General features: G+C 38.9%; 1 protein-coding gene across 2 annotated transcripts in view; it reads left to right on the forward strand.

Moving 5' to 3' along the window:
* The window catches only part of LOC126284579 (integrator complex subunit 10), a 106,850-nt gene that overhangs the window by 63,586 nt on the left and 20,088 nt on the right, over nt 1–23,176 (forward strand). For both annotated transcript variants that reach the window (XM_049983600.1, XM_049983601.1), the window contains exons 9-11: nt 4,365–4,640; nt 12,363–12,562; nt 21,622–21,801. In XM_049983600.1, the coding sequence (XP_049839557.1) occupies nt 4,365–4,640; nt 12,363–12,562; nt 21,622–21,801 (656 nt within the window). The remainder of the gene's footprint in view (nt 1–4,364; nt 4,641–12,362; nt 12,563–21,621; nt 21,802–23,176) is intronic.

The raw sequence follows: 23,176 nt of genomic DNA on the forward strand, positions 1-23,176 counted from the left end.
CCATCTGACCTGAGCTACTGTCAGGCAAATTTTCAACTGTGATGACTAGGTCGCAGACCCTAGAGCTGATAGTTATTGTGTTTCACATCATTTTATGTGAATTTACAGTGAAAAGAAGAACTGATAAACAAAATATTTAGTCCCTTTAAACCAATCATCATCATCATCACTGCTCCCAACATTATGAATTGCAGGGAGTCATTATTCATGCATACCTGTGCACCATGACTAGACAGTTGACTCTACATTTATTGGCGATCATTGGAAGTGCATGTACAGTGATTGGGATTCTTGAATATTCAAAGATATGCTCAAGAGGGGGTCTTTGAATTACCACAGTAAGCCACAAAATTCAAAGAAAACCTGTTATTGTAGTTTCAGGTCAGTGGAGAGGCCTTTCCGTCATGAATCATTACAAGTGACAAAACCTAGGTGCATCGTTTTGACCCAAAAACGATGTCATTGGAATGACACTATCAGAGATAACCAAAAAGAAGAAATTCAAGGCAGCTTCTTCTGCTGGCAAAATCACAATGACAGTCTTTTGTGATAGTGATGGTGTCATTCTCATGAATGTGTTGCCTGAAGGGTCAACTGTTAATTCAGAGTCTGGACTGTTTCTGAGGTGTTCAGTCTGAAAAGAGTCCAAAAGAAATCATGCTCTAGCGCAAAAATGCACACAAACACTCAAGTCTCAGAACCTGGAAACAAATCAGTAAATTAGATGGACATCATTATCTCCCCAACCCTATATTCCAACCCTGGCACCCTAAGACTTCCATCCATCATAGGAGTCTTTATGTGGGACACACTTTGAAGACGATGACAGTATAAGTCATGCATGGCGAACCAGCTATGAACACAGGACAAGAGCTCTAACCAACACAGAATACTTGCTCTTAAACGTCTCTGGCTAAGGCTGTAGAATATGATTGAGACTGTGTAGAAAAAGTAGTACATGTAAAAGAAACATTGATTGATATTGTCACCATATTCTAATTCTTAAGAACAAATGTGTACTCTGCAAACAGCTTCAATAGTCAGCTTGTCTCATCGAGTTGTTTTTGGTGACACGCAGCTCTCTTCATGCAGTGCCTCTTCGAAACACTTCAACGATGGGGTGGCAGGGATTGGGTTATTAAGGTCTCAGAGATTTTTGGTATGGAATCAAAATAGCTTATGGGGATAAGTCATTTGCTTGGCTAAGGTGTTGAAATTTCAACTCCAGATCAGAGAAGTAACAGAACACCAGTCTTCTTCTTCTTCTTCTTCTTCTTCTTCTTCTTCTCATCCTCCTCCTTGAACTTGCTCTAGTTCCCAGATTGCAGTGAGTGAATGTTATACACCAGTAAGTTCTGTAGGTGTAATTTGCTGTAAATTCATATTTTTGTTTCTGTGATGTATTTATATTATGTGAATGTATACCTACATTTGTTCCACATCCCTGGAGGTTCTCCTTTTTGATGGGATCTGTGAAATCCAATGAATGAATAAATAAATCACTCTGCAAGATTATTTTTAAAATGATAAATCCATCTCTTCTGCACTCATTGTATTGGCTTCTTGTCTTCAAGGCCTTTTTTAAATGGCTCTCTAGGTGTCCAGGGTTCAGTTGACGAGTTTTGAAGAATGTTTGTATGCTACACTTGATGCCATAAGTGATTGAGTCACACATATTTCATGTACCATTAGTCCTGCAATTATTGTGAGCTATTTGACAACCTGAAATATTTTATAATGTCAGTTTTCCTTGAATTGGAAATGAATATGAAAAGGATGCCACTTTTAACTTATTTAGATTTTTGAAACAATGGAAGACTTTGATGCAGTGTGCTACTGGTGATTTCTTATAACATGATTTGAAAAAGAAAATTGTAAGGAAATAGCAATGAGCCATTCAAAATTGGTTCCTATGTCTTCTGGCAACTTCCCTTAGCCTCCTCTGTAACAACTCAAGCACAAAATTCATTGACAAATTTTTAAGTTGATGTGGCTACTTACTCTCCAGTCTGGATTTGTTCTCCTCTGATAAACTATCTTTTTTAAAATTGAAGTAGTTCTTTAGAAGAAAATGTTTTCAGAATGATGATGACTCAGAGAAAATAGTTACTGTATTTCTTGACTAGTTGGTGGGAGAGGACACTTTAATAATACAAAAATCCACTGAATTGTGTGACAGATGTTTGAATTTATATCAAGACTGCATAGAAAAATGAGTTGTTGTTAGCTATTAAAAAATTATTAATTCTTTCTTTTGATTTTTTTAAAAATGAATGTTACTTATCTAATGCTATCATATTATAGTGGGTTACAGTGAGTCCAAATATGACTGGTTACAACAGCAAATGTTACTGTACAAAATAAGAAATCCTTAATCTGAGGCATATCTAGTCATAAATTCTGTAAATACTTATAAAGAATGATAATTTGGAAATGTGTGACAGCCTTTTAACTTTAACAAACACTGAAGTCAACTGTGTAATATTTGTAGCCTTCAGGATCTTGTGAAATAAGAAAGCATTCTGGGTTCCTCGTTACTGTCATTTCCAAAAACTGTGCTAGTTTCTTCAGAGAAGCTGCTTAGCCTCCAGTACAACCATTATATCAATAAAAAAAGTGGATTTCAGAGTGAACTGGTCATATTAACTTTGTTGTTGTTGTCTTCAGTCCTGAGACTGGTTTGATGCAGCTCTCCATGCTACTCTATCCTGTGCAAGCTTCTTCATCTCCCAGTACCTACTGCAACCTACATCCTTCTGAATCTGCTTAGTGTATTCATCTCTTGGTTGCCCTCTATGATTTTTACCTTCCACGCTGCCCTCCAATACTAAATTGGTGATCCCTCAATGTCTCAGAACATGTCCTACCAACCGATCCCTTCTTCTAGTCAAGTTGCGCCACAAACTCCTCTTCTCCCCAATTCTGTTCAATACCTCCTCATTAGTTATGTGATCTACCCATCTTATCTTCAGCACTCTTCTTTGGCACCACATTTCAAAAGCTTTTATTCTCTTCTTGTCCAATCTATTTATCGTCCATGTTTCACTTCCATACATGTCTACACTCCATACAAATACTTTCAGAAACGGCTTCCTGACACTTAAATCTATACTCAATGTTAACAAATTTCTCTTCTTCAGAAACGCTTTCCTTGCCATTGCCCGTCTACATTTTATATCCTCTCTACTTCGACCATCATCAGTTATTTTGCTCCCCAAACAGCAAAACTCCTTTACTACTTTAAGTGTCTCATTTCCTAATCTAATTCCCTTAGCGTCACCCGACTTAATTCGACTACATTCCATTATCCTGGTTTTGCTTTTGTTGATGTTCATCTTATATCCTCCTTTCAAGACACTATCCATTCCATTCAGCTGCTACTCCAGGCCCTTTGCTGTCTCTGACAGAATTACAATTTCATTGGCGAACCTCAAAGTTTTTATTTCTTCTCCATGGATTTTAATACCTACTCCGATTTTTTCTTTTGTTTCCTTCACTGCTTGCGCAATATACAGATTGAATTAACATCGGGGAGAGGCTACAACCCTGTCTCACTCCCTTCCCAACCACTGCTTCCCTTTGATGTCCCTCAACTCTTATAACTGCCATCTGGTTTCTGTACAAATTGTAAATAGCCTTTCACTCCCTGTATTTTACTCCTACCACTTTGAGAATTTGAAAGAGAGTATTCCAGTCAACATTGTCAACAGCTTTCTCTAAGTCTACAAATGCTAGAAACGTACGTTTGCCTTTCCTTAAATTAGCTTCTAAGATAAGTCGTAGGGTTAGTATTGCCTCACGTGTTCCAACCTTTCTACGGAATCCAAACTGATCTTCCCCGAGATCGGCTTCTACTAGTTTCTCCATTCGTCTGTAAAGAATTCACGTTAGTATTTTGCAGCCATGACTTATTAAACTGATAGTTTGGTAATTCGTATAAATAAAAAGGAGATTTCAGAGGTCTGGAACAAACTGATCTTAATAACATAGGTATGTAGCTCTTCAGTTTTTAATCACAGTGCCACAATTTGTGCTCCCTATAATTACATAGTAGACACTACAGTTCTGTCAACCTACAGTAAGCAGGTGATGGAAGAGAGGGTGCGTCTGCTGTACGTATGTGCAGAACAGAAGATTAATATAAAATCCAACAGGTGAAGATAGCATAGAAATACCAGTACATCGTGTTAATTTTAAGATCAGCATATTAGAAAATAATACGTTCCTTGTTCATACCTGATGTACATTCTTCATATAGCTTTGTTAAAAATAATTGGTATTACATGACACAACAGAGGTATTACCTTTCATGTAATAACCTGGCCAAGTCATCCTTTAATACAATAAATTATATTACCCTACAGGTGGTGGAGAACAGTCATTAGTTTTGTTGGAGGCTTTCACACCACTTACAGCATCGTCATCCAGTGATGACAGTGGAGAAACTAAAGCAAAGCGTCGGAAGCTGGAAGCTTCTGATGAGGCCGCAGCACCTATACTGACAGGCCCACCACGTGCTGTCGGGAATTTGACGGCAGCTACTGTAGGCGCAGCACTGACATCATCGCCTGTTGTACATAGTTTCCTTATGGCTGTGCGATGCTGGGAATTACTTTACAGTACAGAAAGTCTGGAGAGGGGTGAGTTTGTGCTTTTTGTTGTATAAAGTGCTCTGCTTTGCAGTTGTATCTGTGCTTTTGTCAATTTTACACACCACTTTCAATGTATGCAACTTTGGTTGCATGTTAGTAGTGCACAATCTGATTGGAGAAAAGAAAATGTCGAAGATGAATTAAAGTGTACTTTCCACTTTCTGATCGCAACTGTGACTTTATATATTCATATGCATTCTCTATATCAAATGTAAAATATTTATCTTTCTTTTAAGACCAGGTTGATAGTTGTCCATAATGAAAATTGCTTCAGTTATTCCTGTAAGTTTATTTCAAACTTTAAAAATGTGTGCTAAATTATAAATTATTACTTTGAAGTATATTACTACCTGATTTCATTCCTGATTTCAACTTCTAGTGTTGTCATATGGCTACTGCAAACTAAATTGTCCTGCAACATTAGTGTGACACACTGTCAAAAGCCTGAATAACTGCATTTTGCAGCACAGACAACTGTGAGATGTGCAGGAAGAGAGTCAGTGAGGTTCTAGCGAGTACCGATGCAGATATAGAGCCATACCAACTCCAGTGCTGTGGCCAGCTGCACTTAGGTTTCTCACAGGGGGGGGATCCATGGTGCGAACAGCTCGATTGAGGTAATCCCACATATTCTTGATTGGTTTTAAATGCAGGAAGTTTGGTAACTCATCCTGGTGCTCTTTGAACCACACACTTACACTGTGAGCTGTTTGACACATTGTGTTGTCCTGCTGGTAGATGCTGTCATTCTGAGGAAAAGCAAATGGCATGTAGGTCCCCAATGATAGATGCATACTTGTGTTGATCCATTGTGTCTTCCATGCCATGAAAACATTCCCTGGACCATAATGCTCCGTCCTCTGACCTGGACCCTTTCGACAATTGTTGCAGAGTGTTTGCTTTTGGGTGTGTCATGTAGTGTACACCAATGGCCATTTGTCCAATGGAGCATAAAACATGATCAATCTGAAAAGGCCACCTGTCACTACTCAGTGGACATCCAGTTGCCGTATTGGCATGCAAATTCCAACATTTGTCACCGATGAACAGCAGTCGGCATGGTTGCACTAACCAGGCACCTGCAGTGGTAGCCCATACACAGCTATGTTAGCTGAATGGTCATTGGCGAAATACTTTTGGTAGACTCTTGGTTCATCTGGGCAGTCAGTTGCTCAACATTTGCATGTCTTTTCGCCCACACACATCTCCAAAGTCACTTTTCACCATTTTCACCTATGGCCCATTTTGCGCCACAGTTGTGTGGGCACCGATTTGGGATAACACCATTTTACCATGCACAGTATACTTTAACCATGGCGGTGTGCAAACAGTTTACAAAATTAGCCGTTTTCAAAATGCTTCAGCCCTTGGCCCAAAAGTCCCTGATCATACCGTTTTGGACGTCAGATAAATTGGTCCGTTTCTGCATTAAGGCTTCAACTGCACTATTTACTGTGTGCCCCCAACATGCTTTATAAACTTTCCGCTGCATGTTTTTCCACCTGCCATCCATGAGTGCTTATTGCATGTTGATGTCAAACATAAGTGATGGTCACATTAATCTGGCTGGGTGGTGTATATTACTACACGGCTATCCCAGTTCATGGTTCATGGTTAACAGGGCCAGCTGCAAATTGCCAAATGGCTCCCAGGTGCAACAAAAATTTGATTTTCAGTATTTCACATAATTTTTGGCCAAACGTAAAAATTTAAAATGCTGTCATAATCTACTCATACTACTTATACAGGGTGTGCATAAAGTCTGGGAACACTTTCAGTTATTTATTGCACAAGAATCAAACATTGTACTGACATCATACATATATCATTATGAAGAGGAACCCATAAAGTAGCTAGATGCAGTGCTACACTTGGTCCACAGCGTAAGGTTGAGCCTGCAGTGGGTTGAAAACATGTTTATGGTTGAATAAATCATATCAAAAAACTAAAAAGTGACTGGTTGCATATTTATTACCAGATAAATCGCCAATTTAAATCAAGTCACAGTTCATCATCCACAATGGGTATACTGGGGGGAGGAAAAAGAACGCCAAATATTTGTGACACTTTAACTTATTCTTAAAGCAATCAGATGTTTGAAGCTGTTTTATAAATTGAAGTTAAATTCTTGAAAGAATTTGGTGTTTACTGGCGTATTCTCAGATTCTTTGTTAATCATTCAGCATCATTACATGTAATATACATTGTCAGTGCATGGAACATATTAATTTTACCAAAATATGTATTTACATTGTTGTGCTAATATTTGACAGTTTTAAAAATTCTTATAAGGAATAAAATTGGCCATCTACCACAAACCAGTGCAGTTTCGTGTTAAATAATTTCATTGGCATACTGGGGACATGACTAGACAATTTGCTACACATTTGATTGCCATGTACACACAGTTGTTATTAGTTTCTTAAGTGTTGGTAAAAACTTGATTGGTCTCTTTCACAGTCTCTCGTGTGTTCTTTAGATCTTATACTAGAGCTTCATCCTGTTTGTCCAATGTAAAAACTATTGCAGTCACCACAGGAAATTTTGTATGCACCTGGATTAGAAAAGATAAGGTCATTTCTTTTTTTCGGATCTCAGCTTTGTTTGTAAGTTATCGTTAGTCCAAAATGCTAATTGTATTTTTGTATTCTTTAACAATTTGTTCATTTTGTGTGATATGTTGCCTATAGATGTTGTTGCTATATACTGGGTGATTATAGTTAAAGTTAAACTTTCAAACCACTGTAGAAATAACACCACAGGCCAGCATGACATCATATTGCAACGGAATATTATCGGAAAAGGGGGAAAACGTACGGCATAGGAAAAATAAATAGTTACACAAGGTACTAATAGATGGCGCTGTAAGCATCATAATTTAATAGTGGTCTACTACAAAAGGAAAATGAATCATACAACAACTTAAGGTGTACGTTTGACATTAAACAAACTGTGCTACTCAGTGTGTGTGGGTGTACTAGTGTGATACTGTTAGTTACATAAGCCCATCCACCACAGCAAGGCCATATCACATCAGATGGGAAAAATCAGTTTTTAACTGTCCTGAGGTCGAAAACCTCATAAAAAATGTCAATCAAAATAAAACCGGATTATTAATTTCCGTGTGACTGGTGCAAAACATGTTCAGTATGCTGTCCACTGTTTTCTGCAACAATTTGAAATTGAGAAACAGAATGTTCCACAAGAGATCAAAGTGTTTCTGGGGTCACTTTCAGAATGTGTTGTGCAATGTGTGCCTTCAATGCAGCTAAGTTTGCAGTTGGAAAACTGAACACAACGTCTTTCAGATAGCCCCAAAGTCAGAAGTCACACAGATTAAGATCAGCTGATCGGGATGGCCAAGTTTTAGTGAAATGGCATCTGATGATTCTAGAATTTATGAAATGGCGCTTCAGCAGCTGCTTAACCAGATTTGCAATGTGCGGAGGTGCGCCATCTTGCACAAAAATGATCCCATCCACACATCCATGGCTGTTGGAGAGCTGGAATGACATTTTTGCACAAAAGACACTCATAGCACTTGCCAGTGACAGTACAGGTAACAGGACTGGAAGCACCTGTCTCTTCGAAAAAATATGGCCCTGTGATAAATGATGCCATAAACCCACACCACACAGTGACCTTTTTAGGATGACTTGCATGTGGATTTTCCATTGCCCATATTCGACAATTCTGTGTATTGATATATCCTGTCAGACGGAAGTGGGATTCGTCTGTCCACAAAATCTTCCACGGCCAATCACTGTCCACTTCCTTGTGAGCAAGAAATTCTAAAGCAAAGGTCTCTCTTGTTGGCAGTTCAACAGGAAGCAACTCATTCACATGGGTAATTTTGAATGGATAGCATAAAGGGATGTTTTGTAGGATTTTATGCACTGTGCTCACAGGTATGTTTGGGCAATTCTCCATGCTCTACACATTTGCACAACACCACTCATCTCCTTCTGCATTTCTGTGGTCTCTGCATCCATTGACGTCAAATCAATTCGTTTCCTCCTTCTACCATGTTGCACACTAAAAGAACCTGTCTTTTCGAATTTCCGAATCATTTTCTCCAGACCCATGGCAGTCATCGGACCAACATCTTTTTTCAAACCCTTCAGTGTCCAGAATTTCTGCAGAGCAACATGTGCACAGTCATCATTCTTGTAATACGGCTTTACACACAGAGTGCGATCCTGCATTGAGACAGTCATGCAGAACGTCGCAAACACGAAAAAAGGAAAAACCGTGTACCCAACGTGTTTATACCAACTTCAGTGGGTCATACACATGGCAGGTGTTTTCATTTACTTATTCTGACACATAATAGCGCCATATATTGTTCAATTATCACACTATTTTTTTTTTCTTCTGCCATACGTTTTCTCTCGTCTCCAATAATATTCCATTGCAATTTGACGTCATTCTGACCAGTGCTTTTATTTCTATGTTTTGAGAGTTTCGCTTTAATTATAATCACCCTGTATATCTCAGTTTGGTGTCGGTTTTGTTATCTCTTGTTTTTGTTATTTCTGTATGTATGTTGTCTGTTTTAGGTTTAGTATGATCTTGATAGTTTTTGAGTACTGTATCTGGGTCAAAATTATTTTTCTTTGCTACTTTTTGTAGTGTTATGGTTTCATTTTTTATTGTTTGTTCTTCCATTGGTGAATTTATAATTCTGTTGATCAATGATGTAAAGTATGCATATTTATCCAATCGGGTGGCATAAATTATTATTGATTATGGTGTCTGTTGTAGGTTTCGTATAAATTTCAAATTTATTGCTTATTATTAGGTGTAAGAAACTGGTGGATTTGTTGTTTTCTGTTTCCATTGTAAATTTTATTTTTGGATGCAGATTGCTTAATTGCTGCCAAATAGTGTGTATATCCTTATTGTCTCCATTTATTAGTAGTGATGTATCATCTATATACTGGTAGTAGTAGATAGTTTTGTTAAAGGATAGAGAATTGGAGGGGAAAATATTTTCCTCTATGCATTGAGAAATATGTCTGTGATAGAACCTACTATACAATATCCCATTGCTACTCCATCTTCCAGTTGTATATTTTCTTATCAAACTATTCAAGTTTTTATCTACTCTTAAGAAATAAGAATCATAAAGTGAACACTTTGAAAATTCTGCAAAGGCTACCAGAAGGTCAAACCATAAACATTCTCGAAGAACTAGAAATTTATACACATGCAAACAGATATCTGAGTGACATTAAACATAAAAATTATCTAGAAGACTTTATTAACAATATAGAAAAAGGGGTGAACACAACACAATAAATACATATGGAAAATTATCACTGGCAAAAAATCTCTGACTACCTAGGATATAATTTACTTCCAACGGTGTAGAGAAAGGTAGACTGCTACTTACTGTAAAGATGACACATTAAGTTGCAGACAGGCACAATTAAAAGATACTTATACTTACACTTTGGCCAAAGCCTTTGTCATAAAAGACAAGACAAACACACACCATTCATGCACGCAAGCAAGCACACCTCACATACACATGATCAATAACTCCAGCTGTTTGGAGCTGTCAAAGTTGGCAGTGTTGTGTGCATGAGGTGTGCTTGCTTGTGTGAATCAGTGGTGTATGTTTCTCTTTTTCTGACAAAAGTTGTGGTCAAAAGCTTGTGTGTTAGCACCTTTTAATTGTGCCTGCCGGCAACTTCAAATGTCATCTTTATGATAAATAGCACTCTATCTTTTCTTATAGTATTTACATTCCTGACTAGAATTTCCAGTGTTTGATATAATTTGCTTGTAAACATTATGCATCAATGGAACAATTTGTCATTTAGCAACTGTCAAAAAGTAACACGAAATTTCTATAGAAGATGAAGACATGACTTATCTTAACAACACTGTAAATAAAAGAAATTATGTTCCAATATGTCTTATGGACATCACTCCATCTAGATATAAGAAAAATATGAGGGTGCTTTGAAAAGTTCTCGGAACAGAATAGAAAAAAAGTACTTACATCACTGAAACATTTTTTATTTTTCAATGAAATCTCCTTGTAGATTAATGCACTTGGTTCAACAATGTTCCAGTGCCTTGATCCCATCTCAAAAATGAGTTTCCTCCAGGTGTGCAAAATAGTTGTTAACTCTGCCTATCAATTCTCCGTTTGAAGTGAATCTTCATCCACCAAGAAAAATTTTCTGTTTTGGGAAGAGATGAATGTCTGACAGAGCTATATCAGGTGAATAAGATGGGTGTTGGACAATTCATACCATAGTTCCTGTAATTTTGTCATGGCAATGGCACATGTGTACGGGTGCGTATTGTCTTGATGGAAGATGACTTTCTTTCTTTCTTTCTGAACCTGACTTTTTTTTGCATATCTTTTGTTGCAATTTGTCCAGGAGGTTAGCATAGTGTTCTCCAGTAATTGTTTGCTCAGTGGAGAGATAATCTATGAACAGAATTCCTTTCACATCCCAGAACACTTATACCATAACCTTTCCTAGCGAACGAATTGTCTTTGCTTTCTTAGGTGGCAGAGAATCAGCATGTTTCCACTGCTTTGACTCTTGTTTTCTCTCTGGTGTATAGTAGTGCAACCAAGTTCCACCTGTAGTCACAAAATGGGGAAAAAATCTTGTTTGTTTCTCCTAAAATGGGTCAAACATTGTTCCAATATGTCCATTCTCGTGCATTTTTGATCCAGCATCAAGAGCCGCGGCACCCATCTTGCGGATAATTGGTCATCTCTGATTCTTCATTTAAAATGTGATATACCCTTTCAGATGACATCTGGCAAGCGTGAGCAATTTCACGCACTTTCAATTGGCAGTCCTCCATGAGCCTTTTGTGCGCTTTTACAATGACTTCTGGAGTAGTGACACATCTTGGCCAACAATTGTACAGATTAACATCTAAGCTCTCCTGACCAAATTTAAATTCATTTGTTCACTTGGCAACAGTTGAATATGAAGGAGCAGAGTCCCCCAGTGTATTCTGGAAATCAGCATGAATGTCCTTTGCTTTCATACCTTTCTTTATGAAGTACTTAATCACTGCCTGAATCTTGATTTTTTTTCCATTTTCACAAATCAGTACGGTGGAACAACAACAGAATCATGTCATCGCCCCAGCTGTCTTCCAGGAGCACTGACGTGCCACGTGTTTACAGGCAACAGTACAATGAATATCACATGAACAACTTGTTGCGCTAGGGCAGCCCTCTCGTGGTGATTCTGAGAACTTTTCAAACCACCCTCATGTAAGAGAAAAGTCTCATAATAGTTTACATAGATATAGAATAAAATGTTTTGTAAATGTAATGTCATCAGGAACACTTGAAAATGACGCAACTGCCAAAACAGGCTTGTAATACAACTATGTAAAAACAACAATAAAAATATTTGCAGCTAATTTTGTAAAAGTATAAAGAAAATGTCATATTGTGATCTTACGCAAGGTGTTGGCCAAACAGAGAACAAGTTAACTAACATAACATTCATATTTCAGCATCTCAGCAGTCTTTTTTTCTTTTTTCCATTACTTAGAACCTTCAAAGACAATTATAAAATTTTATGCAATTAGTGACTCATTGTTCTTGTAACCTATTTTGTTGTCATCAGTTAGACATGTCTTTCTTCCGTGATTGAATTAGTAGTAGTGTTCCCTGAATGGAATATGTCATCACTAACAGAACTATTTACATTTGAACAGAGTTTTCGCGTTTAGCACAGCACCTGAAATTGGATGTGTGGTTGCAAGGCTTTCTCATGGATGCTGCTCTCTACAGTGGAAATTTTGAAAGTGCACTGTCTCTTGTTCGAAGTCAACCAGAACCCCCTCCTACCTCACTTGCTGCCTTACGTCGTCATCTTCGACTTGCGAGTATCTGCTATTGTCTTGGCCAGTATCAGGTAAGGATGACTGAATGTAATAGTAATAAGTAAAATGTTGCTTTTGACGTCTGTCTCCAGATTTTCAGTCATTTGTTTCATAATTTTGCTGATGTTTTGCTGAAACAGTGGCTGGCATTATCAGAGGTTCATTCTCTGTAGCTGGTGATGGGTTGGAGGGAGAACTTCTGAAAATGCCTGTGACAGAGTTGCCAAAACATCAGGATAATTTTTAAACAAACATCAACAGCAGATCCTGAGACAGTAGCCAACAGGCAATTTGTGAACAAGTGCCCATGAAAGCCTCAACGAATTTGTGCCTAGTAAGATGGCCTCTTTTTTTTGTGAATACAAAGATTTTCCAGCTTTATAGTGTACAACATATATTTCTTTCTAAAGGACAAAGTCATAATTTACAGTTGATGCTATTAAAATTTCTTACCTGTATCAATTATTTTTACTCCTATTTTCAAAATTCATGTGTGTCTTTAGTACAGGGATTCTCAAATCATCAATCATGATCAGCTAGTTGATCACCATGCTTTGTGAGGCGATATTTCACTCTGTTTAAATGAACTGTTTTGGTAAAACACCAATTTGTTGACAAAAGCATTTTGCACTGTATTTGTAGGAGGTAAATGTGACAACAATACTTCTAAGGACCAATGATCTTAGCAGTTTGGCCCCTTAGGAACACACACACACACACACACACACACACACACACACACACTGCTTCCAGTAGGCAACACAAACTGCTGTTTTTGAGCTTCCATGAAACAACAATGTGCACAACAGAAGTAATGATCAGTTAAAAGCTTTGTGTTATCAAAACTGAGATTGTTGTTTGTATTGACATGTCAGGTAATAGCCTCATCACTCATTTTTGAAACAATAGCAAATAAAATAGTGCAATAGTACATACCACAGCAAAAGTAACATTGCAGTCAATTATGGTGAATAGTATGCTGTACATTTGGCAGTGAACATATCCTAACCACTAGAGCGTGAAGTCTCCTGATTCCCGCCAAGTGCTATTGATCAGAACTAGGGAATCCACACGCCATGTTATAGTTCTTCCACAGTAACATGTTTGTGAAAAATGAGTGTAGCTTAACACAGGAAAACATACCACTTCCGTTGTGAGTGGGGAGAATAGTTTTTTGTTACTATGCATAAAGATAGGTGTATATGTTTCATTATGTAATGCTACTTTAGCCATACCTAAAAAGAGAAATACTGTATGCCAGTTTAGAACAAGTCACAAAGAATCAGAAGCAGCTCTTAGTAGTGAGTTGAAGAAGAAGAAACTCTCTAATCTTAAAGGTATATTACAATCACAGCAATCATTTTTTTATAAGGCCTGTATGAATTTATTTAATTATTTACCCATCAAGTTCCGTAGGACCAAATTGAGGAGCAAATCTCCAAGGTCATGGAACACGTCATTACATGAAATTACAACATAAAAGTAATAACTGATAAAAATAAATGTTAATGAACCCGAAAAACATCAGTCCATAAGTTTAAGTAAATGCCATCGACAATACAACAAAAATAAGCTTAATTTTTCAAGGAAAAAGTCTCTCATCAAACATAGCATTATTCTGTGTATCAGAAGTACTGATGAAACATGCAAAACCAATTGATGATATCTCAGTTGTTAAAGAGTGCTTTCTGGCAGCTAGTGAGTCCTTCTTTCCACATGCAAAAACAAGTCAGAGTATCAACCATCAAAGACATGCCTCTGTCACATCAACTATAATAAGAAAAGTGCCTTTAATGGCAGTAATTATGAAAGGTCTGCTGATCATAGGTTTGGAATCCTGCATGTGTTTCTCATTATGGTTTGACAAGTCCATAGATTAAGTTGATTCACCTCAAGCTATGATTTTTGTAGGATTGATGTTTTCAGATTTCCATGTAAAAGAAGACTTGCTTCCAATTTTGACCTTGAAACACTCCACACAAGACAAAGTTTTGCACTGCATTCAAATCATTTCTGAAGATGATTTGCCAATTCAGAAACTTGTACATGTTACTACTGATGGAGTGCCTTGGATGGTAGGCAAACACAAAGGGTTTATTACCTTGTGTGTGAATGATGATCTTTCCTGTCTTTCTTTAAGTATAATTGTATTGCGTGTCAGAAAGTGCTTTGTGGACCTATTTTGAAATTGGCACATATGAGTACTGTCACAAAAATTATGAATACAGTTCACTCAAAGTCACTAAAGAGAAGAAAATTCAGAGTGCTATTAGAAGAATTGGATAAGCAGCTTGGAGGTCTGCTGTCTGCAAGCCAAAGTTTGATGGTCGAGTAGAGGTGTGCTTGTAAACAGATTTAGAGAACTTCTGCCAGTTATAAACTCTTTTGTCTCTGAAATAGAGGAAAACTACTCACAACTGCTTTAGTTCAGATAGTTGTTGGATCTAGCATTTGTAACAGACATGTCAGTTGAATTACATGAGCTAAACAAAGAACTTAAAGGGAAAAACATAATTGTCATAACTCAAAGGTCTTCTGTAAAGTGTTTCTTACAAAACTTGACCTCTGGTTTGCGCAGATACAGAAATTCAATGTGGAACACTTTCTTTAGATACAGTCGAAACTGTTGGATCAATGAGCATCGCTGGATCACGAAGCTGCAAAGAAGTGTATGGCCAACCTGTTAGCACTAAAGACACAGTTTTTAAACTGATTTTCAGATTTCAGGGCAGTGGTATCAGTTCTAGCTTTCATAAATCAACCTTTCCAAAAAGCAGATGTGGAAGATATTTCAGGAAAAATGAGTACTCTTTTCTCTTGCAGTGAGACTGAACTTGAAGAGAAAGTAATAAAATTTCAAAATGACATTTCCTTAAAGTCAGAATAAAATGAAGATAACTCTTTATAAATTAGTGTGTGTAAAGACCCACCCTAGCATTGCAAAAGAGACATCATATGTTTTATCATTTTTCGGATCAACTTATCTATGTGAAACAGTGTTTTCAACTATGAACATTGTGAAATGGTGATGAACATAGTGAAATAAACTGACTGATCCTTATCTTTCAGACTGAGTAAGGTTGTGTCTAACAAATTATTTACCAGATTATAATAAACTTGCCAGTGATATGCAAAGCCAAGTATTTCACTAAACTTTTTCAACATTTATGGTGATGTAAATATGTAATATCTTGAAAATTTAGTAGTAAGCCTGCAACTTATGACAGAGAGAAAATTACCTTTTATATGCTTTCATGTGGTTTATGTGTTAATTGTGGCTATGGGGTTCCTTTTTTTGCTTAAACCCTTAAGGATTGAGCACTCCTGCTTTAGTATATCAAATTACAAAACCGATATATATATAAAGAACTGTTGCATACTGCATAAGATATAGACAAGTAAAAGAGCTGAAAAATCACCAGATTTCTGAATTATGGATTTTTTCCATATGACAAAAGAATGAAAAGAAATAAAACTACACAAATATTATTTGGAAAACACACTCAAGAGTAAAGTTTGAGGAACATGCAACTCAATAATGAGAGCATTCAGTGAAGGCCTAGCAGCAAGATGTGGTATGTGGAAAACACACACATTAGTTGCACAGAAAAGCAGATTGGGAGGGACTGATATTAGGACTGTAGAATATGAATATGCAAAGATAGGCAATGTAGGTAAGTATTGAACTTATAAATATGCAAAAATAAAAAGATAGTGAAATAGGGAGTAACATTTTAGGGTAAAATGATAAGAGGATGAAGGGAAGAGATGTAAAACTGAACAGACAGAGAAAGGAAAGTCTGTCTAGTTCACTGATGAAAGAGTGTATTCCAGGACACAGGATTTTCCAGTATGGCTACTGGGACATTGGTGCTTAATGATTCAGATTCTAAATTGAGTGTTCAGCTTCATATTGATGTGTTCCAAAGAGTGTTTTGTATGACACTGCATATTGACAACATAGACTGCTGTAGTAATTAACATTCAATAATAATTTTAATTTTTTGCTATAACCCAGTGCATAATGCCTGGATACGTGCCCCAGCACCAGTCCATTAGTGCACTACACTCCAAACAGTCCACCAGCGGCATCTGCATGGGCCAGCCAGCAGAGGCCACATAACTAGTGCACACGGCAAGACATCCTTACCGAGCAAGGTGGCACAGTGGTTAGCACACTGGACTTGCATTCGGGAGGACAATGTTCAATCCCGTGTCTGGCCATTCTGATTTAGGTTTTCCATGATTTCCCTACATCGCTCCAGGTAAATGCCGGAATGGTTCCTTTGAAAGGGCACGGCCGACTTCCTTCCCCCGTCCTTCCCTAATCTGATGAGACCAATGACCTCACAGTCTGGTCTCCTCCTCCACAACAACCTCAACCTCAAGACATCCTTTGCATCGTCTACAAGAACCCTCCTCTGTACAAGCAGTGTGCAGCCGGCACTCGTTCTCAGATTGTGTGCTTACTGTTTATTTGCATCAGCTTCTAAGTTTGCTGTTCATTTGAATGTAGAAGAATAAACTTTGGTTAATTGCAGCTGCACTGTTGTTTGTGTCTTGCATTACAATGCAACTGATGACAAGGATGGTGTTCACTTTCATGTGCTCAGTCTATTTGGTTGTTCCATCAGTGGAGGCTCTTATGGTTGCTATCGCAAACTTGTCAGCCACAATGCAGGCTTCTAGGCTCTTGGCATTTTTTACTGCCACCTTATCTCCCTTACTATGTTGTGGCTGAAGAGTGGGAGGTCTACGAGAAGTGACTTTTGCAACACTTCCTCACTTTTGGTGTCACTGATGCGAACATGTATTAGGCTTTGTTCCTTTCTAAATTTTTGTTCAGGTGTATCAGTTATCTCCACTCCAGGAATCTACATCAATTTTGTTCAACAAAATATGTAATTTGTTGTCAAATTATGACCATAAACCCATGCATGTCATTGCAGAATGTGCAGAGTTGATCTGTTTTCATAAACAGCCTCTCCAGTCCTACAGGGCTTGGGTGCCCAAACTCCATGGCCGCAGTAGCATATGTCATTTTGTTACCATTGCTCATCCTGGCTCCGATGTTGATTCTATGGTCTGTAAAGATGCCATCATTCGGTTGGCTTTTGACGAGGACACGCATCAGTACACACTACTGTGCGAGAATCCATATTTAAGCTGAAGTGTTAAATATTGCTCAGTAATTTGAAGTATCTCGTGCTGCATGTGAATCAGATTGAGGCTTGGTGTGACATCACTGCAGTGGCTTCTGTTCGTAGTTGTCAGACATCAGTTAACTCTCTGGGGGAAGGCAATGTGACAACCATACAAACATGCCTTCCATGCTGCACTGGACAGAAACATGCCAAACACCACCACTTACTACTACTGCTACTACTACGTGTCCGTGTGTCATTCCTGGCCCCTTCCTGTAGACATGACATCAATGTCAATTATGTGTTTCCAGTGCTTATGACTACAAAAACTGTTTATTGAAGTGCAGTTGATGGGCAAAGTGCTTGGACTAGAAGTGGACACTGGTGCAGGTGTGACTTTACTGAACTCGCAAACTTGTGTGGATTTGGGATCTCAGATGTTGTCTCCAGTTATTCAACATTGGGTGGGTTACGAGAAGCAGCATATTTCCATTTTGTGACAATTTATAGCTCCCACTATCTATAAATCTGTGGTTCGTTCCTCGACAAACTGTCAGCACCAGTTCCATCCACTAGCCAACAGTTTGTTCAGCCTGGATGCTTTCTGTGCCTTTGGTTTTTCTATTTCAGATACAATGCACCTTGTTTCTGACTAGGTCCCTTACCAGTAGTTAGGTTCCCTGTGTTCGGAGTTCTCGTCTATTTTTTGGGTGGGTTAATATGGTCCACTAATGTCGTAGCCCACATTATCTGAAACCTCTGGTGCAGCCGCACTTTTTCCATGTGTGTTGTATTCCATTGATTTTGTGCAATAAAGTGAAATCAGAATTGGACAGATTGATGCCATTGGAGGTTGTACAGCCTGTTATGTTGAGTAATTGGTCTACCCCTCTTGTGACTGTTAAAAAAGCAAGTAGTCTGCTTCACCTCTGTGGCAGCTTTAAAGTATCAGTTCATACTCAATTGGCACCTGCCCTTTGCCTTATCAGGACGAGTTATTGGCCAGACTCACTGGGGGGACAAATGTTTTTGAAAATTGATGTATCTGGAGCCTATTTACAGGTTCTGTTGGTTCAGCGTTTTTTGGAACAATTGATTATAACCATTCCAGAGTGCAACAACTATCTGGATGATACTGCTGTTATGGGTGCATCCATCGAGGAGCATTTACTTAACTTATGCATCTTGTTCGCAGTCATCTATACTGCAGGTTTGAAATGCTTCTTAGCCAGTCAAACTTTTTCAGCAATCCATTGTGTACTTGAAGTTTGAGGCATTAATCCTTTATATCATCATGTTGCCCATGTCACAGCTCCGCCTCGCCTTATCAATGTCGAATACCTCCCAAGAATTTTTAGGCAAAATTGCATACTATCATAAATTTGTTCTGGGTGCAGCCACATTGCCAATACTCTCCATGAGGGGCTCCACAAGAACATTGCTTTTTGACGGCTGCCAGCCTGTGAGCACAGGCTCACACTTTTGAAACCTAACTTACATTCTGTGTCTTGTTTGGCTATTTTGCATCCTGACTGATGGCTGGTTTTAGCTATTTATGCCTTTTAGTGTGGCCTCGAGGCCACTCTAGCACATCGCTGTGAGGATGGTTGCAAATGTCCAATACATTACATATCAGAAACACTCAACTTCACTCAGCAACATCACTCCAAAGTGGAAAAGGATGTTCTTTCTATTGTCTATGTCCTAACAAAGTTTCATGTGTTTCTGTATGGATATGAATTTCATATCATTACTGACCACAAGCCCTTAGTTTCATTGTTTAATCCTTCTGCTTCTTTGCCCAATACAGAGGCACATAGCCTCTAGTATTGGGTCTTGTTTCTGTCTCGCTACAACTATAAAATACATTTTCAACCATGTGTACACCATGCCTATGCCAATGCACTGTCCCAGCTTCTGATGGGACTGGATCCAACTTTAGACCAGATTGAACTCCTTTGTTTCCACTTAGATGCAGCACAACGTACAGTGCAAGGGTTTACTATTACGGGTTCCCCAGATTGCAACTACTGTTGCTGCTTATCCGGTTTTGTGTCAAGTTGTCTGCCTCAATCAGAATGGTTGGCCAGGCCCTCCGATCCTTTGCGTAACTATTTTGCACTTTGTCACAGCCTTTCGGTATTTGATAGTGTTCTCTTAGTTACGGACAGCCTGTCACCCAGGGTTGTGATTCTGGCTGCCCTGGGGTGGGATATGCAGCAACTCCTACATCAGGGACAGGAGAGTGTCACATACCAAATCATTGACTTGTTGGCAAGTGTTTTGACCTGTCATTGACAGCAACATTTTGCTCTTGTCATGGCTTCCCCTTGTATGTTACTCCATAGACAGAGCCATGGGCATGAATGGGAATGCGTCCATGTTGATTTCGTGCAACCCTTCCTAAATTCTTACTGGGTTTTGGTTGTCAATGCGTTCTCTAAATTTCCATATGTTATCTGCTGTCCTTCAATGTCAGCTGCAGCTACCATTCAGGCCATCTCCGAATTAATCTTTTTTTCCTGGAAGGATTGCCTTATATGCTTATGACAGATAATGGTCCACAGTTTGTGTTCAGACCTTCCACAATTTTGCACCCGTCAATGCATTCGCCATGTGACTGCTCCTCCCTTATGCCCCCAATATAATGGCAAGGCAGAATGTCTCATCCATGAAGAAATATGTCACAGACTCCTCCACAGATGACACCATGCCTCATTTCTTGAGTACCTACAGGTCGACGCCAGTGAGTGATCTGAGTCCAGTCAAGATGCTTGACACTTATCAGCCACACGCCCTCCTGCATCTGCTGATGCCGCTTCACCAACTGTTGGCATATCCCTTGTCATGGTTCGCCCTTGGCTCCCCAGTCTGGGTTCGAAGGGTTTGGCCACCAATCCAAGTGGATTCTGGTCAAAGTCCAGAGCTGCCACTGGTGTCACTCTGTATGGTGCGCAACAGTGAGGGGCTGGTGGCATGCCACCGTGGCCAGTTGCATCCTCGCACGATGGTGAGGGCTGTCTTTTACCACCATCACCTTCTCGCTCAGCACCTATCTCGGCCTCCCGAGGCATCCCTGCTGTGAGGGCAGACCTGCTCTCCTTGTGGATGTCACCACCTCCTGTCTCTCCTCTTGAGTCTGGCCCTCATGTGCCTGTTGCCAGCCCGTCCTGCTATTCCGCCACTGGCAGGACTGGTGCTGTCAAGTCCTCCAACTCTGGCATCCCTGGCAGCCCCGCCAAAGTGGCTGACACCTTCTCTGTCAGTGCAGTTCCACCACATAAAGGACCTGGACCTCAGGATACTACTACTCCCATTGTTACATGTCTTCAAGGGGGACTGGCCAATCCACATGTACTTGGACACACAATGTCCACTCCTGTTCACCAGTTCTGACCAGGAATCTCACGCTGCCTCTGCCATTGTCATCACCCGCTGCAGAGGCTGTGCCTGTTTCCACAGTCGCCCTGATGCCCTTATTGTAGGTGTACCCTTTCCCCAAAGATGGGTGGATGTTAAATATCTGTGCATAATACCTGGATACACATCATAAAACAAGGCCTCCGGTGCGCTAAACCACCAATAGTCCACCAATGGAAACTATGTGGACCGGCCACCAGAGGCTGTCTGCAGTGGTCCACATGTCTCGTGCATGGCTTGACTTTCACCACTCCATCTATTGGAGCCCTCCTCCATATAAGTACAGTGCAGCAGGCAGTTGCTCTCAGATTGTGTTCTTACCGTTTACTTGTATCAGCTTCAATGTTTTTATGTGAAAGAATAAACTTTGGTTAACTGCGAACCAATTAAGAACTAATATATCCCTGTTGATTGTGCATTTATTGAAATGTTGCAGAATATTTCATTTAATCAACACAGCTTTTTGTCAGGCATGTATTTTCTCTGTGGTATGCATTGATAGAATGTGATCCCCATTTCTGTTCCAGGCAGCAGTGGAACAGGTGATGCAAGTGGTCGCTATTTTGTCAGCAGTGCCTGCTTCCTCTCCTTTTGTACCAGGAAGCTTACAGCAAGTATCCCGCTCCGGTCGTCACCTGCACTTCCTTCCCATAGGGAGGTCTCATCTGCTGTACTACTGTGTGAAGCTAGTATTAGCCACACTTAAGGTACTTCATTAGCTTTAGTTAATTAATGATGAATTAAAGAGGGGTCCACTTTTTGCGAGTACACAATTAGTGTTTTTCTTTTATTTTTTCCTGAAATACATACAGACATACAGATTTTATTTAGGGTAAGAAATATGTAACACTAGATTTTGTCGTTATTTAAATCTTATGCACTTTACCTTTGATTTACATTGTGTGTCTCCTGTAACTGCAAACCAAAGTCAGCCACAGGTTTAAAGTAATACACTGTATCACCTGCAAACGTAAAGGATCTTAGGGCATTGATTGCACTGAATCTTGGTTTAGAAGCATATCCTTTAAAATACATGTTCTGGTAAAAACATAGATTGTGCACTTTTTAACTTTACAATTGATGTGTTTGGCTTTCCTGCTCTGTGACTGGTTTTTATTTGCGTGCCAAGCATGATCTTGTTGTTGTTTGTGTGTTTAGAATGACCTCTGGACACTGGTAAAAAAATTTTGAGAGCCGTTGGTATAGAGAATGTCTGATGTGATTGTTATTCATGCATTATTTTTCATTTTTAACAAAGTTTACTCATGTTTTGTCTTGTTCATTGATGTATTGTGTGTCTTGTTATGTTGCTGAGCTTGTACACAGATTTTTCTGCACAGTTTTTTGATATGTTTTTGAAGGCCTTTGGTTCAGTGTTTCGTTTTCAATTGAAAGCTGCAATTTGGTTTGTTTCATTTGTTTTCTTTGTGTATTGGGGGAGGGGGGGGGGGGGTCTGGGGGAAGGATGTTTAAGAGTTCATTTCGGGTGTTGAGCCCTGTGTCATAGCTCTGTGGATGTCATAGTTTCATTCTACTGTAAAAAAAAAAAATGGTACAAATGATTACTGTTTTAGGATCTGTATGTCTGTTTCTATACCACAGGAGAAGTGGCTGTTTCTAATGAGGTGGTTTGACTAAAAAATAAAGCAGTACCGGAAACATTATGAGAAAATAAGGTATATATGTGACATATAGAACAATCAGTACTCTGCAGAAAAAAATAAGAAAGTGTTCTTAAATGTTCTGTGTGTCTTGCCCTGAAATTTCTTCTTATCTGTCTGGCATATACTGAAGCATCGCCTTTGCAGCTTAATTAGTACATACCTACTGTGTTATATTTACCTATGGTGATGTTGGGTATTTTTAATATTTTCTGTAGAATATTGTTTATTCTATTTGTCACATTTGTACCATGTTTCTTGTAATGTTTCCAATTCTGTGTTATTTTGTCATCAAATCACGGTGCATGCTATGTATTCTTGTTGATTGTGGTTTCTTCTTCTTGTATTCTGTGTGGTGGTTACTGGTGTGTTGTGCTGTAATATGTTGTATGTGTTCCATGTTAGTTGTGTTCTTATTTTA

Source organism: Schistocerca gregaria, chromosome 8 (assembly GCF_023897955.1).
Source record: "Schistocerca gregaria isolate iqSchGreg1 chromosome 8, iqSchGreg1.2, whole genome shotgun sequence".
NCBI lineage: Eukaryota > Metazoa > Arthropoda > Insecta > Orthoptera > Acrididae > Schistocerca > Schistocerca gregaria.